General features: G+C 47.9%; 1 protein-coding gene across 5 annotated transcripts in view; it reads right to left on the bottom strand.

Annotated features, from left to right (window-relative positions):
• The window catches only part of CACNA1D (calcium voltage-gated channel subunit alpha1 D), a 2,225,258-nt gene that overhangs the window by 520,397 nt on the left and 1,690,525 nt on the right, over positions 1-14,336 (bottom strand). For all 5 annotated transcript variants that reach the window (XM_069643624.1, XM_069643621.1, XM_069643623.1 and 2 more), the window contains exon 36: positions 10,265-10,361. In XM_069643624.1, coding sequence (XP_069499725.1) covers positions 10,265-10,361 — 97 coding nt within the window. The remainder of the gene's footprint in view (positions 1-10,264; positions 10,362-14,336) is intronic.

Below are 14,336 nucleotides of genomic sequence, written 5' to 3'. Positions count from 1 at the left end.
GCCCGGTGCCACTCCTTCCACCTCACCAGAGTGGTCAGAGGAGGAGTGGGAAGAAGAAAGTCCTTACCAGCAGAACACAGCCCTTTCACAAAGTTTTAAAAGGGTGCTAGGAGATTCGTTAGCAAAGGCTGTGTTCTCAGGGAGTACAGCCTATTGCCCAGAGCTTGACATGTTAGAAGCCATTATTGATTGAACAGCAAACGCAGCTGGCCAAGAAAAGAAGGACAGAGAGTCCAGAAAAAGAGCTGTCTGCCAGGCACCCCGAGGAAGGGGTTGAACCAAAGGGGTGGAAAGCTGCTTGCAAGACTAAACACTCCATGACCCCCGAGCAATCTAGATAGGGAGGATTCCACTCCCCAAGAAGTAAGCGATCCAGTCGCCAGGCTAAAGAGAGCCTTCCTGGAGAAGAAACGATCCCAGGACAGACCCCCTGCAACCAGGGGTGGACAAATCAGGGGACAATGATGAGGGCTATATGCCCAACGATGAAGAGGAGGAATTAGACGATGATCGTCATGACGAGGAGGACATGGATCCTCAAGAGCCAGAAGGTACAGCAGACATGTTTGACCCAGAGGCCATCAGACACCCGAAGTCCTCCGAATGGGTCCCATCACCCAGAGTAGCCGCCTATATGGCGCAACATATACGAAAACCTCTTGATAGAGAGGTGAGATTGCGCATGCATTCGGAGTGCCCTAGGCCAGAGTTGCTAGGAAAGCTGGCAGAAACGTCAGAACTAGACCCCAAGATGGTCACTTTTGTAACAAAAATAGCAAGAGACATTCGAAAGGGCATAGACCACACCTGACGAGGATGCCAAGATAAGCTCCTCGACATCGCTGGCCCATTGGCGAAAATAATGGACTTAGCGGAGAAGGCGAGAGACACGGGAACTCCGGTAGACGCCTCCGTCCTAGCCAACTGGGCTCAAAGAGCGGTCTGCCTTATGGGTAACGCTAACTGCGCTCTGTCCTCTGAGAAGAGAAGAGGAGTACTTTTGAAGATTGATAACAAGTTAAGTGACTTAGCCTCCTACGAGGCAGGGGCAGGAGCCAAAGGACTACTATTTGACGAGGCATTTGCCAAAGAGATGGCGCAATTTGTAGGTACTTATTCAGCGCTAGAGAGAGCCCAAAGCTCGATCAAGGAAATCTTCCCTAATCAAGTTTTTTCCAGGACCGGACATTACAGGGGTCATTCGTCCGGTCGGTTAAACTACCAACGCAGACCCCAGGGGCCACGTGCTCAGTACTGGGAAGGGAAGCAGCAGGACACATTCTTTCCGACCAGAACCAGATTGCCTAGGGGAAGAAGGGGAAGAGGTGCCTATTGGCAGCCCAATGCCGCAGGAGGTGAGTGCAACTTCATTACCAGTAGGAGGGAGAACTCTCCAATTTTTGAGAGCTTGGCAAGCGTTATCGTGCAATGCATGGGTGCTGCAAGCAGTAGTGGGGCTGCGACTAGAATTCATAGGGAACCCCGTTCAGAACATGGAACCCCATCCTATTCGAGTGCCACAAGAAGAGGGAGCATTGCTGCACAAAGAAATTCTCAATTTGAAAGACAAAAACGCTATAGAGAGAGATACACAGGGAGGACCAGGGTTCCTCAGCAACATGTTCCTGGTACACAGAGGGGACAAGATACGACCGGTCATAAATCTGAAGGGCCTGAACGAATGGGTTGTATACAATAACTTCAAGATGGAGGGTATCCATCTTCTTCTGGATCTCCTCCGTACGGGGGACTGGTTGGCACGATTAGACCTCAAAGATGCTTATCTAACGATCCCGATAGCTCAGGATTTCCGGAGATATCTCCGATTTCGATGGAGAGGAGAAACATGGCGCTAAACGTGTCTTCCATTCGGTCTGGCATCAGCACCTTGGGCCTTCACCAAACTGATGAAGCCCGAGGCAGCGGCCATAAGAGAGAGGGGTATTCGTATAATCGTTTACCTAGACGAGATTCTCGTTCTAGGTGCAGACAAGATTACCCTCTCCAAAAACGTCCAATGGATCTTCACGCTCTTGTCGTCTCTAGGATTCTTAGTAAACTTAGACAAGTCCCAGCTGGTACCAGTCCAGACCATAGAGTTTCTAGGTTTCGATATAAACACTGTCAAAGCGACCCTCGAACTTCCTCATCACAAGGTGAGGGCGACAAAGAAGGAGCTCAGAATAATCATAGCGAAGAAAAATATATCTCTTCGAACTCTTGCGAGAGTAGTGGGCCTTCTAGCGGCCTCAATCCAGGCAATTTTCCCGGGTCCGCTACACTATCGAGCTCTACAAAGGCTCAAAATAAGGCATCTACAAGGGGGGCTAGGTTATCACCAGCCAGTACCCCTGGACCAAGAAGCAATCTCGGAACTTCATTGGTGGCTCCACAACATGGAAGCCTGGAATGGCTGAGCGATCTTCGGAGATACCCAGATGTCATTACAGAGTAGGACGCCAGCAGATCCGGGTGGGGAGCCAGGTGCGAGAACATAGAGACAGGAGGAAAGTGGTCAGAGCAAGAACTGCATATGCACATAAACTGTCTTGAACTATAGCAGGTTCTTTCGCGGTACGTACCTTTACAAATGACAAAGTACGATGCTGCGTGCTGCTCAAGATGGACAACATCTCGGCGGTGCAATATATCAACAAGCTAGGGGGAACGAGATCGCGAATGCTAGCAGAATTAGCGAAGGACTTCCGGCATTACTGCCTGCAGAACCAGATCGCAGTAACAGCAGAGTATCTGCCGGGGTCACTCAACGAGGTAGCGGACTGGAACTCACGATATCTTGTAGATTCCAGCGACTGGAAGCTACACCCAACGGTATTCAGGAAGATACAACGCCTCTGGGGCCCCATCCACATAGATCTATTTGCGTCCAGACTGAACGCACAGACACAGATGTATTTCAGTTGGAGAATAGACCTGTGTGCAGCTGGCACGGACGCTTTTCTCCAACCATGGAACGGAACACTAAATTATGCCTTCCCTCCGTTTCTCATGATCACGAGATCGCTGGCGAAAGTCTGCAGGGAACAAGCAGATCTAATAATGGTGTTCCCCATCTGGAAATCTCAGCCCTGGTTTCCAGTAGCGATGGAACTTTCTACGGATTTTCCGAGGACAGTTCCTCACCAGCCAGACCTTCTGCTCAACCCAGCCGGGAGGACTCACCCGCTCAAAACTACGGGCACATTGCGACTGATGATCTGCAAGGTTTCAGGAGAAAGTGGGAGTTGCCAGGCATTTCGCAACTCGCTGCAGACTGTATCATAGATTCATGGGCACCTTCCACCGTCAGGAGCTATAACGCGCCATGGAAGAGTTGGACACACTGGTGTTCAGAACACATTCTGGATCCCGTTTCTGCCCCTGTAGTACAGTTATTAAATTTCTTGGCAGAGAGATTTCAAGGAGGTAGCGCCTTTAGAATGATAGGAGTTCTACGGTCAGCAATTTCAGCAGGGCATAACCTAGTAGAGGGTAATGCCATTGGCGAACACCCAGCAGTTTTGCGGCTATTGAGAGGCATGAAGTTGAGGAAGCCCCCGGAGCCTAGATATACGACATTATGGGATGTCAAAGAGGTTTTTCAGCTATTTCTCAGGTGGCCAGACAAAACAGATCTATCCCAATCACAACTCTCAGGCAAGCTAGCAATGTTATTGTGTCTCACGGCATGCCAAAGGGAAGCCGATGTAAAGGCACTAGAAACACATAGGAAATGTTCCATCCAGAAGGAGTAGCCTTCACTATAGCTAAGCGGACAAAATCAGATATACGAGTGATCTCATATCCCTATTTTACTGAGAATAAGAAATTATGTGTAGCACAGTGTATCAAAGACTACAAGTCTGTTAAAGCGCAGTTCAGACCGCAAGGCGTAACGCAGTTGTTAATAGCGCGTAGAAAGCCTTATCACGCAGTATCAACAGCGACAATTGCAAGATGGGTGCGCAAAGTGATGCAATGGACAGGGATAGACTTGTCCCAGTTTGCCGCGCATTCTACTAGGGGCGCGATGGCTTCTAGAGCCTTCTGAGCGGGAGTGCCACTTCAAGATATAATGAAAGCTGCCGATTGGCCATCAGAGTCGACCTTTAAGACATTCTATGTCAAGCCGGTGTCTGACATAACGAACAGAGTGGTGGCTACCTTTGAATAAGCATAATGCAAAGCCTCCTGTCTTGTCATAGAATAAAGATTGCCCACACTTACAGCTCAGGAAGTCTTCATTCTATTAAAGACAAGGAGGCGAGCATTATATCCCGCCCAGAAGGGACGAAAGTTGATATTATGTATCGTAAAAAAAAATGTACAATTTTGTCTTGACACCAACCCTTATGTATCGTGTATAAAATGTTCAACTTGGTCTTGATGCCAGCCTTATGAGTATTTCTCCGTTTCTCCTAGGAGACGATCAGAAAGCAGCCTGATTGCAGACGGTGAAACATCATTGCAGAGGCTTGTTTACTTCGTCCATGGATTCCGGGCAGTTACGGTTCAAGGACACTGTTCACGGTTGTCTTGGAAGTTTGTTGGTGGCTGTTCATAACACTGAGTTTTTTACGAAGAACATGATAGGCAAAAAAGAAGAGGAAAGGACCTGGGACTGGGGGGGTTCTTATAGGCTGACCTGACACCGGATTGGAGCAAGAGCTAGGGTCAGGACGACTACACTCCTAAAGGTTCATGGGAGTTTTAGTTCAACCTGATCTCAGAAGAGTATACACTGTTTCGGAACTTTTAAACGTCGGATTGGCTATTTTCAGAACTACAGAGGAAAAAAGCACAAATGTTGAAGTTTTAAAAGTTATAAGTTGAAAAGCTATGATGACAGTATTAAAGAAAGTAAAGCATAATGCGAGCCTCCTTGTCTTTAATAGAATGAAGACTTCCTGAGCTGCAAGCGTGGGCAATCTTTATTATAAACGTATTCATAGACCCCCTTGCTCATCCAGTACACATTTGTAGAAAGCTGAATGTTGCAGGGGCAGGGTAAAAAAGGGCAAGGGGTAAAGAGGAGAGCGCCTAAGGATAGGTATTTTCCAGAAATTATGAGTGCCTACACATGCAGTAAATTCCCAGCCATTCTCTTGTGTCTGTTTAATTGTGACTTATTAAACGAAATTCATTTGCAGATTCTAACCCTTGGCCAATGTGGCTGCTGGAAGCCTCAGATTAGCTTAGCGACTGGGACACACAACCCAGAATGTGCAGGTTACCCTTTTAACGTTTTGTTGTTGTGCTGCTAGCGCTCCGTGCGCGTCTGTGTGCTGCCCCCTGCCCCCTCCCTCCCCCTCACTTCCTGGTCCTCCTTCCCCTCTCCATTCCCGCCTCCCTTCCCGCCCACACCCCCCTCCCCTTCCTCTCCCCCTGCTTATATCCCACTCCCTCTGGGCAGCCCCCCTGCCCGGCAGCCCCCTAGGCCAAGGGCCCCTTTAGGCAAAGGGCGGCTCCTACGACTGCGGCTCCCTGTGTGTCTGCAGGTGTCTGCAGGTGTCCGCAGGGGACGCCAGGCGCCTGTTCCACCTGTTCTCCGCTCTCCGGCCCACCCCTCCTCACCTTGCACACCTCATCCGCATGATGCCTCGCCCCCCCTATTCCAATTTATTGGTTAACTAGGGTGCTTTTCTCCCCTCGCAGGATTCTCAAACTTAGGTGGCCCTGACCTATTACGCATTACTGTTTGCTCTGCATTGTGTTAAACTAGGGTGCTTTTCTCCCCTCGCAGGATTCTCAAACTTAGGTGGCCCTGACCTATTACGCATTACTGTTTGCTCTGCATTGTGTTAAACTAGGGTGCTTTTTCTCCCCTCGCAGGATTCTCATACTTAGGTGGCCCTGACCTATTACGCATTACTGTTTGCTCTGCATTGTGTTAAACTAGGGTGCTTTTCTCCCCTCGCAGGATTCTCAAACTTAGGTGGCCCTGACCTACTACGCATTACTGTTTGCTCTGCATTGTGTTAAACTAGGGTGCTTTTTCTCCCCTCGCAGGATTCTCATACTTGGGTGGCCCTGACCTTCTACGCATTACTGTTTGCTCTGCATTGTGGTAAACTAGTGCCCTCCACTCTCTTCTTGTCTGCATACCCGTGTCGTCCGCCTCCCCTCCTACTCCATGGTGCTCTCTATCTCGCCTATCTACTCTAACTGCTTCTCCATTGACTATCCTGCTCTCCTCACTAAATCCGGTAGGAAAAAGTTTAAAAAGGACATCCTGGTCTCCAACCCAGGCCTCCCTATCGCTGACACCTACACGAGCGCCTGCTCCAAGGAAACTCTCACTGACATTCTCTTTTTCGTGCCTTCACCTGACCTATGGACCCTTCACATGGTCACTGTGCTCTCTCCTTTCTCCACCTCTCCCATTAATGGTGGCACCCGTTGGGATGTCCTCTTGGCCCCTTTCCACTCCTCCAAAGCCATCATTAATGTCTATGCTAACGGGACCGTCTTGGTCCAAGGCCCTCAGGCCAACCTTCACCTCTTTGATAGACGCTTCCCTTGCCTCATCAACTTCCTCTCCGCTCCCGCTGTCCCCCCTCCTCTGTCCTCGGCTACCTTGCCTCTCCCCTCCCTCCCTGCCCCTTCTCTTGCTCCCTCTTCAACTCCTTCTCTAACACCTCCGCAGGGCGTACCTCTGATCTGTACCCCTCCCCGGAAGTTTTTCAAGGGTGGCAACCTTCTCCACATTGCCACTCTAAACTCTCGCTCTGCCATCAAGCACTCCTCTGATATCTGTCGCCTTCTTGAGGAACTGGACCTCGACGTCCTCGGTCTCACTGAGACTTGGTTCACTGCCAGCTCTGCCACCAGCTTCGACACACTCCTACCTGACGGCTACAAGATCCTCTCCGTGCCCAGGCCCAACCGTTCAGGGGGTGGTGTTGCCCTTATCTTCCCTGAGTGGATTCATGCCACTGTCACTCCTACGCAGACCTACTCCTCTTTTGAATGTCTTGTCTGCCGACTTTCTCTCTCTCCTAGCCATTCCCTTACCGTGGCTACTATCTATCGGCCACCTGGTCAAATTTCCTCCTTCCTCTCTGAGTGGGCTGACCTCTCCTCCTCACTCCTGTCCTCAACCACCCAACTCCTCTTTCTCGGTGACTTCAACATCCACCTCGATGCCTCCTGTCCCCCCACTGGTCTCTTCCGCGAACTCTGCAACTCTCTCTCACTCTCTATTCTCCCGTCTGGGCCTACTCACTCTGCAGGGCACACTCTTGATGCTCTGATCTCTTCTGACCTTCCTCTCTCCCTCCCTCTCTCCACTCCTCTCTCTTGGAGCGATCACTTTCTCCTATCCTCCCACCTCTCCCTCCCTACCCCACAGGCAAAGCCACCCTCTTCACTGCCACCCACCTTCTCGGTCATCCGACCCATGAAGCGCGTGTCAGTTGAGGCTTTCGCTGCTACCTTCTCGCCCCCTTCTCCCCCCTTGGCTGACTCCCACCCTGACACAGCCCTCTCCATGCTCTATTCCTCTATATCTGATACTCTCGATATCCTTGCCCCCGTCATGAGAATCCGCCTGAAGCCCAAAGCCAAATGTAACTCCTGGTATGACTCGGATCTCGTCTCCCTAAAACGCAAGTGCAGGGTGGCAGAGAGGAAATGGCGTGCTTCATGCTCATCCTCTGACAAACTGGCCTGCCGCCTGCTCCAAAGGCAATACCGGCTCTCCGTTCTCACCAAGAAGAGAGCCCTTATCCAAGCCCGCATCGCTGAGGCATCAAACAACTCGGCCGAACTCTTTAAAATCTGCAAGGAGCTGGCCAACCCTGCTGCAGTCTCTACCTCTCCTGTCCCCTCCCAGGCCCTCTGCACTGCACTGGCCTCGCACTTCATCTCAAAAACTCAGGACATCCTGTCCTCGCTCTCCTCCTCTCTCCTCCCTCCCTCTCTTCCCGGCTCTTCCTCTTGCTCTCTTGCAGCCACCCCTCCGCCCTCCTTCTCTGCTTTTCCACCTTTTTCTGCTGATGAGGTTTCCAGACAAGTCCGATCTATGAAAGCCTCGTCTAAACAGGTTCACCCCTGTTCCTCCAAAACCATCAAGGACCACATCGACTCCCTGGCTCCTGCCCTAGCTGACTTTTGCAACCACTCTTTCGCCTCTGGAGTCTTCCCATCCCCCCTCAAGCACTCCCTTGTGCACCCCCTCCTCAAGAAACCCTCTTCCGACCCCTCCTGCCCGGCCAACTATCGCCCAATCTCCATTACTCCCTTCCTGGGCAAGCTCCTGGAGAAACTGGCCATCTCCCAGCTTAACCTCCATGCTGAATATGTTGGTAATCTTCATGACCATCAATCCGGCTTCAGAGCGGCCAGAAGCACGGAAACTGCTCTCCTGAACATCCGTGAGGACCTGCTCCTGAACCTCGATTCCAACACTCCCTGTGTTCTCATTCTGCTCGATCTCTCCTCTGCCTTTGACACTGTCAACCATGCCATCCTGCTCAACCGTCTCCGTGATAACCTGGGTATCACTGGTCAGGCTCTGGCATGGCTGACCTCTTTCCTTTCCGGTCGACCCTCCCAGGTCCAAATGGGCTCCTTCCTCTCTGACATCTTTTACTCCACCTGTGGTGTCCCCCAGGGATCCAACCTCTCTCCCTGGCTTTTCAACCAGTATCTGGCACTCCTTGCCCACCGCATCGCCGCTCTCTGCCCCCACTTTCAGTGCTATGCGGACGATACCCAGCTCATTTTCAGGCTACCCTCGGCCTCCTCCTCTCCTTCCCTCATCTCCGACTGTCTGTCTGCTATCCAGGAATGGTGTGCCGCCAACGACCTCTGCCTTAACGCCAGTAAGACTGAGATTCTACTCATCGGCACACCCACTCCCTCCTTTCCTGCAGCTCTCTGGCCGGCCTCCCTTGGCCCCCTTCCTGCCCCTACCTGCAAAGCTAAAAACCTCGGGGTCATCTTCGACTCCACACTCTCCTTCTCTCCTCATATATCTGACGTCTCTAAGAAGTCACACTACCAGCTGCACCTCCTCAGAGGTATTCTTCCCTTCCTCTCCTTCCCCCAGAAGCTCACTGTCTCCCGAGCCCTGGTTCTCTCAAGGCTGGACTACTGTAACAGCCTCTATCTTAATCTGCCTGCCTCCACTCTCCGCCCTCTGCAACTTATCCAGAACAGAACTGCGAGACTTGTCCTTGGCCTCAAGCCCAGGGACCGTATCTCTCCAGGACTGAAATCTCTTCACTGGCTCCCAGTGGCTGCGAGGATTAAGTTCAAAACCCTCTGCATTGTCCACAAGGCCTTCTGGGGCCTGGGGCCTAAATACCTTCAACTCTCTCTTCCTAAATATCTGCCTTCACGAGCCCTTCGCTCATCCGTCTCCAACTCCCTCATGGTCAGCCGCTTCTCGAAGCAACGAGCTGGGGGTAGATCTCTCTCCGCAGCAGGGGCCTCCCTCTGGAACAGCCTTCCTGCCTCCCTGAAACTTGAGGAGAACCATCTCCGGTTCCGGAAGCACCTCAAAACCTTCCTCTTCGCTTCTGCCTTCTCTCTCCCTCTCCCTTGCTAAACCTGCTAAACTCCCCACTGAAGTCTGCACTAAACCTGCATCTGGGCCACTCTGTGACCTCTGTCCAGGGCCCAGCCACTCTCCACTTGCACTGCCTCCCTGGCTCCTCCTGCACTGTGGGACTGTCACTGCATCCCTACAGCCCCCTTCCCAGCACTTGCTCTGCACTTACCTCGCACTTGCCACCAGCTGGCCCTTTTATTTATTATTTATTATTTTATTACGCTACTTACCTTGTACTGCACTTTCCCCCCCCACCTCCTCCCCCTGCACTTTCTCCTTTTCCCCTTACCTCTGCACTTGCACGATCTGAATGACACCTGGCCTAGTAGGATCGTTTGTCTGTCTTCCCCTTGTTTCCCTCCCTCCCTGCCTCGTCGCGCCTTGAAACACTTGTGTATAGGCGCGTTACAAATACCATATCATATCATATCATATCATATCATACCCTTTTAAAAAGATGAATTCTGCTTTTTCTAGAATTAGGTGCATTTGTGAGATACATCATTTGCGCTTCTCAGAGAGGCACAATAATTTGCTAGCTCCAACTCTACTGATAACATTAGCATGTTATCAAAACGTGACAAGGATCCTGTTGTACTACCTCAGACAGCATATATACAACGAGTTATTTTTTTATTATTTAAATATTTTTATATTGCTGCAAGTCCTACAATTGTATTACTGTGAAAAGTATAAGATCAAGAATACCTTGCATGCCACTCGATGTGGGCATAATTTACCAAAACCAAGTGGAGGTTGAATACGTCGAAGCAGTGTCACTACATCAAGATGCTTAATTCTTCCCCTGCAAGAAAACAAATATCATGTATACCACAGTAATGTACACATTAAAGAAACTCACTTAAAAAGCACATTGATCAGCAATAGTTTTCTTTCTGCTACATGCCATAAAGCGCAGTCATGGATATAAGAGAAGAGACATTCGTTCGACACTCGAATAATGCCACAGTAAAGGAAAAGTGGAAATTCAAATCTCTCATAATTACACATTTTGCTCTTTTCAATGTATGCAGTCATTTTAAGAGTGAGAAATTCTGCATCCTCATATTAAATGGCCATTCATGTGCAAAATAGAATTTTAAAATAGTTGGTGGATATATCCAGGGAGCATGTCTCTGAAATTGTATAGCTATTAATCAGATTTTGGAGGATGTGGAGAGAAGGGTTTGTCCATTCTACGGTAGGAGGTTTTCTGCATGACATCCAGTAAAATCTTTTTCCTAAACCTTTTACAAGTTCTGCAACCAAAATAATGATACAAGAACACTAGATATAAGTTAGGCACAACATTTTGACGCACAAAGTTAATGGGCTCGTGCAGCTAGGTTTACCTATTTGCTAGTATGTGGTGTTTGAAGTCAGAAAACCTTGCACCGCTGTCAAAGATTTGCTGCATGTGTGTGAACACAGGTCGATGAAAAAAGTAATCATACCACATAACTTGGCAGGCATCATTTTGAAAAGCCATGCTAGTAATTTTCTTTATAATAGACATTCCCATCACGGATTCTTCATCTTAGATAAAAAACTTTTGACAGTAGGGCGCACTGTCTGGCTTTTGTGTCAAGGGTCCTTGCCGCTCTTGATCTTTGAGGCCGGACGTGGCATTGCCATTTTTACAAATAGCTTACACCATGTCTCGTGACCTCAGTTTACTTGTTTATTTCCCATGCTCAGCAGCATTGGGGATTGTATATTATACAGGTACACCTTGAAAACATTGGAAGAGAGTGATAGGGCTCTCTTATTGTGGGGGAGGATGGGAGGCCGATGAGGACTCCATGGGTGGAATGGATTGTGTCCTCCCACCGATTCCTCATCTTAGAATCCCATTTCAGTACTAAATCGCTGGAAATGGGACCAGCGAACTCCCACTGATCCTAAATTAAAACTTGTTGCAGGATTGCTCTACCAAAGCGGGTGTCCTGATGTGACAGTGGGCCTCATTACGACCCAGGCGGAAAACCATGGTGCTAATAGCACCATGGTCCATGCCGGTAACTTACCGACTCCGCCATAGAGAAAGGGGGAATTACCACCCCATTACAAGATTGGCGGGGCGGTAATTCCCCCTTCCTTCATGGCCCTTCCCCATTCCCATTTTTGCCCCATAGGGCTCAATGGGAATGAGGAAGGTGCCAAGTACGGTACCGCAAATTGCGGTACCGTACTTAGCACCAAGGTCCATTTGCGGGTCCCTACTTTAATGGCTGGTGTAGACCAGCTGTTAAGGTCGGGTCCTGCAAAGGGACCTCGTAATCAGGCGCTAATGGGTTAACGGCGCCGCAGCCTTTTACGGCGCATTTAACCCAGTAGCGCCAGGGTCGTAATGAGGCCCAGTGTGTCCAAATGTTTTCCAGGCTTCTAGTTGATTGCATTCTGAAACCATTAGAATGTCCTTTACTGCTATAAAGTAACATTCTGTGACGCACAGAACAATCCATGTAGTTTAGCTGGCCATCTGATCTGAAGCTATTTGTTCTGCTGATTTACAAACTCAATACCCTTTTTGGGTCTGTCTTATGTATCCTCTCCTCTTCATCAGATTGCGGAGGAGGAGGAGGCGGATAGAAAGGAGGCAAACAGATTTTTTTGGGTAAGGAGAAACCTGGACACCACTTTAGGTAGAATGGAAGGGAGCAGCCCAAGCATGACCTTGTACCTTGAAAGATCGAAAAAGGGTGGTTTGCCTGAGAGAGCTTGCAGCATGCTTGCCTTACATGCGGAAGTGATTGCTACAAGAAATACCATTTGCCACATAAGTCTGAATGGGCAAGAATGCAATGGCTCAAAAGGTGCTCCCATTAGGAAGGTCAACACTAGGTTAGGTACCCAAGCAAAATGAAAGGGGCTTGGGGGAAACTTTTAGAAGCTATATTAAAATTGGTAATATGAAAAATGAAACCTGTTCGGACGTGCACTTGAAGATGGAAATATTTCTTGTCTTTCACAACCTATAAGCTTTACCTGGAAAGATTCGGCACGAACGACAGTACCTTTGAAGTATCACACAGAAAAGGATCAACTTCTTCAGCTTTGCACCAGCTGCTAAATGTCTTCCATTGGCAGTGGTACAGAGCCTGTGCTGCCTGTTTACTGACCGAAAGCAACACTTCCATAACAATCAAAGTCCCTGTACCATAACATTTCAGTAGCGAAGAATACAGGTGGAGTGTGTTGATGTTTGTGTGATAAAAATGCAGTTCCCACGCGGCAAAGAAGCGAACTTACCAGCTGTGGGAGTAGTGATCTGAAGGGGCGGGGGGCTTTTTTGATAGTTACATTGCAAATTCCAAGTGAGCTGGAAAATGCCCAAAATAATAATTTCTCACAATTAAAGAAATAATGATACTAAAGATGGGTGACAGGTAAGTATAACAAAAATTAGTATTAGGCTGAGGCACAGTAAATAGGTTCCAAAGCATGCGTTTGCAGAAACATGTGTTTGTTTCATTCATTTACTTAGAAGCCGCAGCAGCTGGTAGCTTATCTCGCATTTCCCACTATCCCAGAATGGCTTGGTAGGAAGAAAACAATGTTTGGTACTTTCAAGGTCACAAAGCAAAGCGGAAAGGCAATGAATACACAGTTATTTAATAATTAGGCATATTAATTTACTAAGGCAAGAAACAAAGATTAGGTGAAAACCCAATCATACAGCCGCTCTCTGGAATCCCATACTGGGTTTTATATTAGTTGTAATTTCACTATGTATAGTTCCTTCGATCCAATTCTTGAAAAAATACAAAAGTCAAATATATAGTGATTTTTCAATGTTGAAAATTATTTTATAGAAAGAAGTGACTAGTAGCCACCAAAATTGTTCTTCGTGAGGAAGAGATTGCCATAAATCACTCTATCTGAAGACTTATTTTTGTGCCAATGCATTTCGGAATATAACAAATTCCTTCATCAGGGCAAGTCTAAAACAATAAACACATAACATTCACATGCAATTGTGCCAACCATCCCAAGATTAATATCCAATATAGAATAATTCCCACATTAGAAACAACGTAAGTATATAAATATCAGTATGAACAATCCGAAGCGGAGAAGTTCTCTCAGCGTCTGCTCAAAGCAGACTGTCTTTGTTGCATCGGCGCGTTGATATTTCGCCATTACTCACCTACATCAGGTAATGGACCCGATTCCCTCCATTTTGTTATAGGATAACTTTACTTGCCTTTGTACTGATTTGTTTCTTATTTTATATCTTTTGACCTGCCTTCTGATCCGGCTCATTACATTGTCGGGTATGTGTTTACCTTCATATTTTTTCAACTATATTTTTTCAACTATTTGGATGATGATTGTTCATACTGATCATACTGATATTTATATACTTACGTTGTTTCTAATGTGGGAATTATTCTGCAATGCATTGCATTGGCACAAAAATAAGTCTTCAGATAGAGTGATTTATGGCAATCTCTTCCTCACGAAGAACAATTTTGGTGGCTACTAGTCACTTCTTTCTATAAAATAATTTTCAACATTGAAAAATCACTATATATTTGACTTTTGTATTTTTTCAAGAATTGGATCGAAGGAACTATACATAGTGAAATTACAACTAATATAAAACCCAGTATGGGATTCCAGAGAGCGGCTGTATGATTGGGTTTTCACCTAATCTTTGTTTCTTGCTGTATTTTTTGGGTTTGGGTGTCTCCAGGCCTTTTTCAGCCAGCTCCTGCATAGAGGATCTAACTTCCTAACAAAGACTTATCACACTAGAAACTTTTGATAACGCCAG

The sequence above is a fragment of the Ambystoma mexicanum genome, chromosome 2p (assembly GCF_040938575.1).
Source record: "Ambystoma mexicanum isolate Mex_15411 chromosome 2p, UKY_AmexF1_1, whole genome shotgun sequence".
NCBI classification, from domain to species: domain Eukaryota; kingdom Metazoa; phylum Chordata; class Amphibia; order Caudata; family Ambystomatidae; genus Ambystoma; species Ambystoma mexicanum.
Note: the sequence above shows the minus strand (reverse complement) of the source record. Positions and strands in the feature narration are given on the sequence as shown.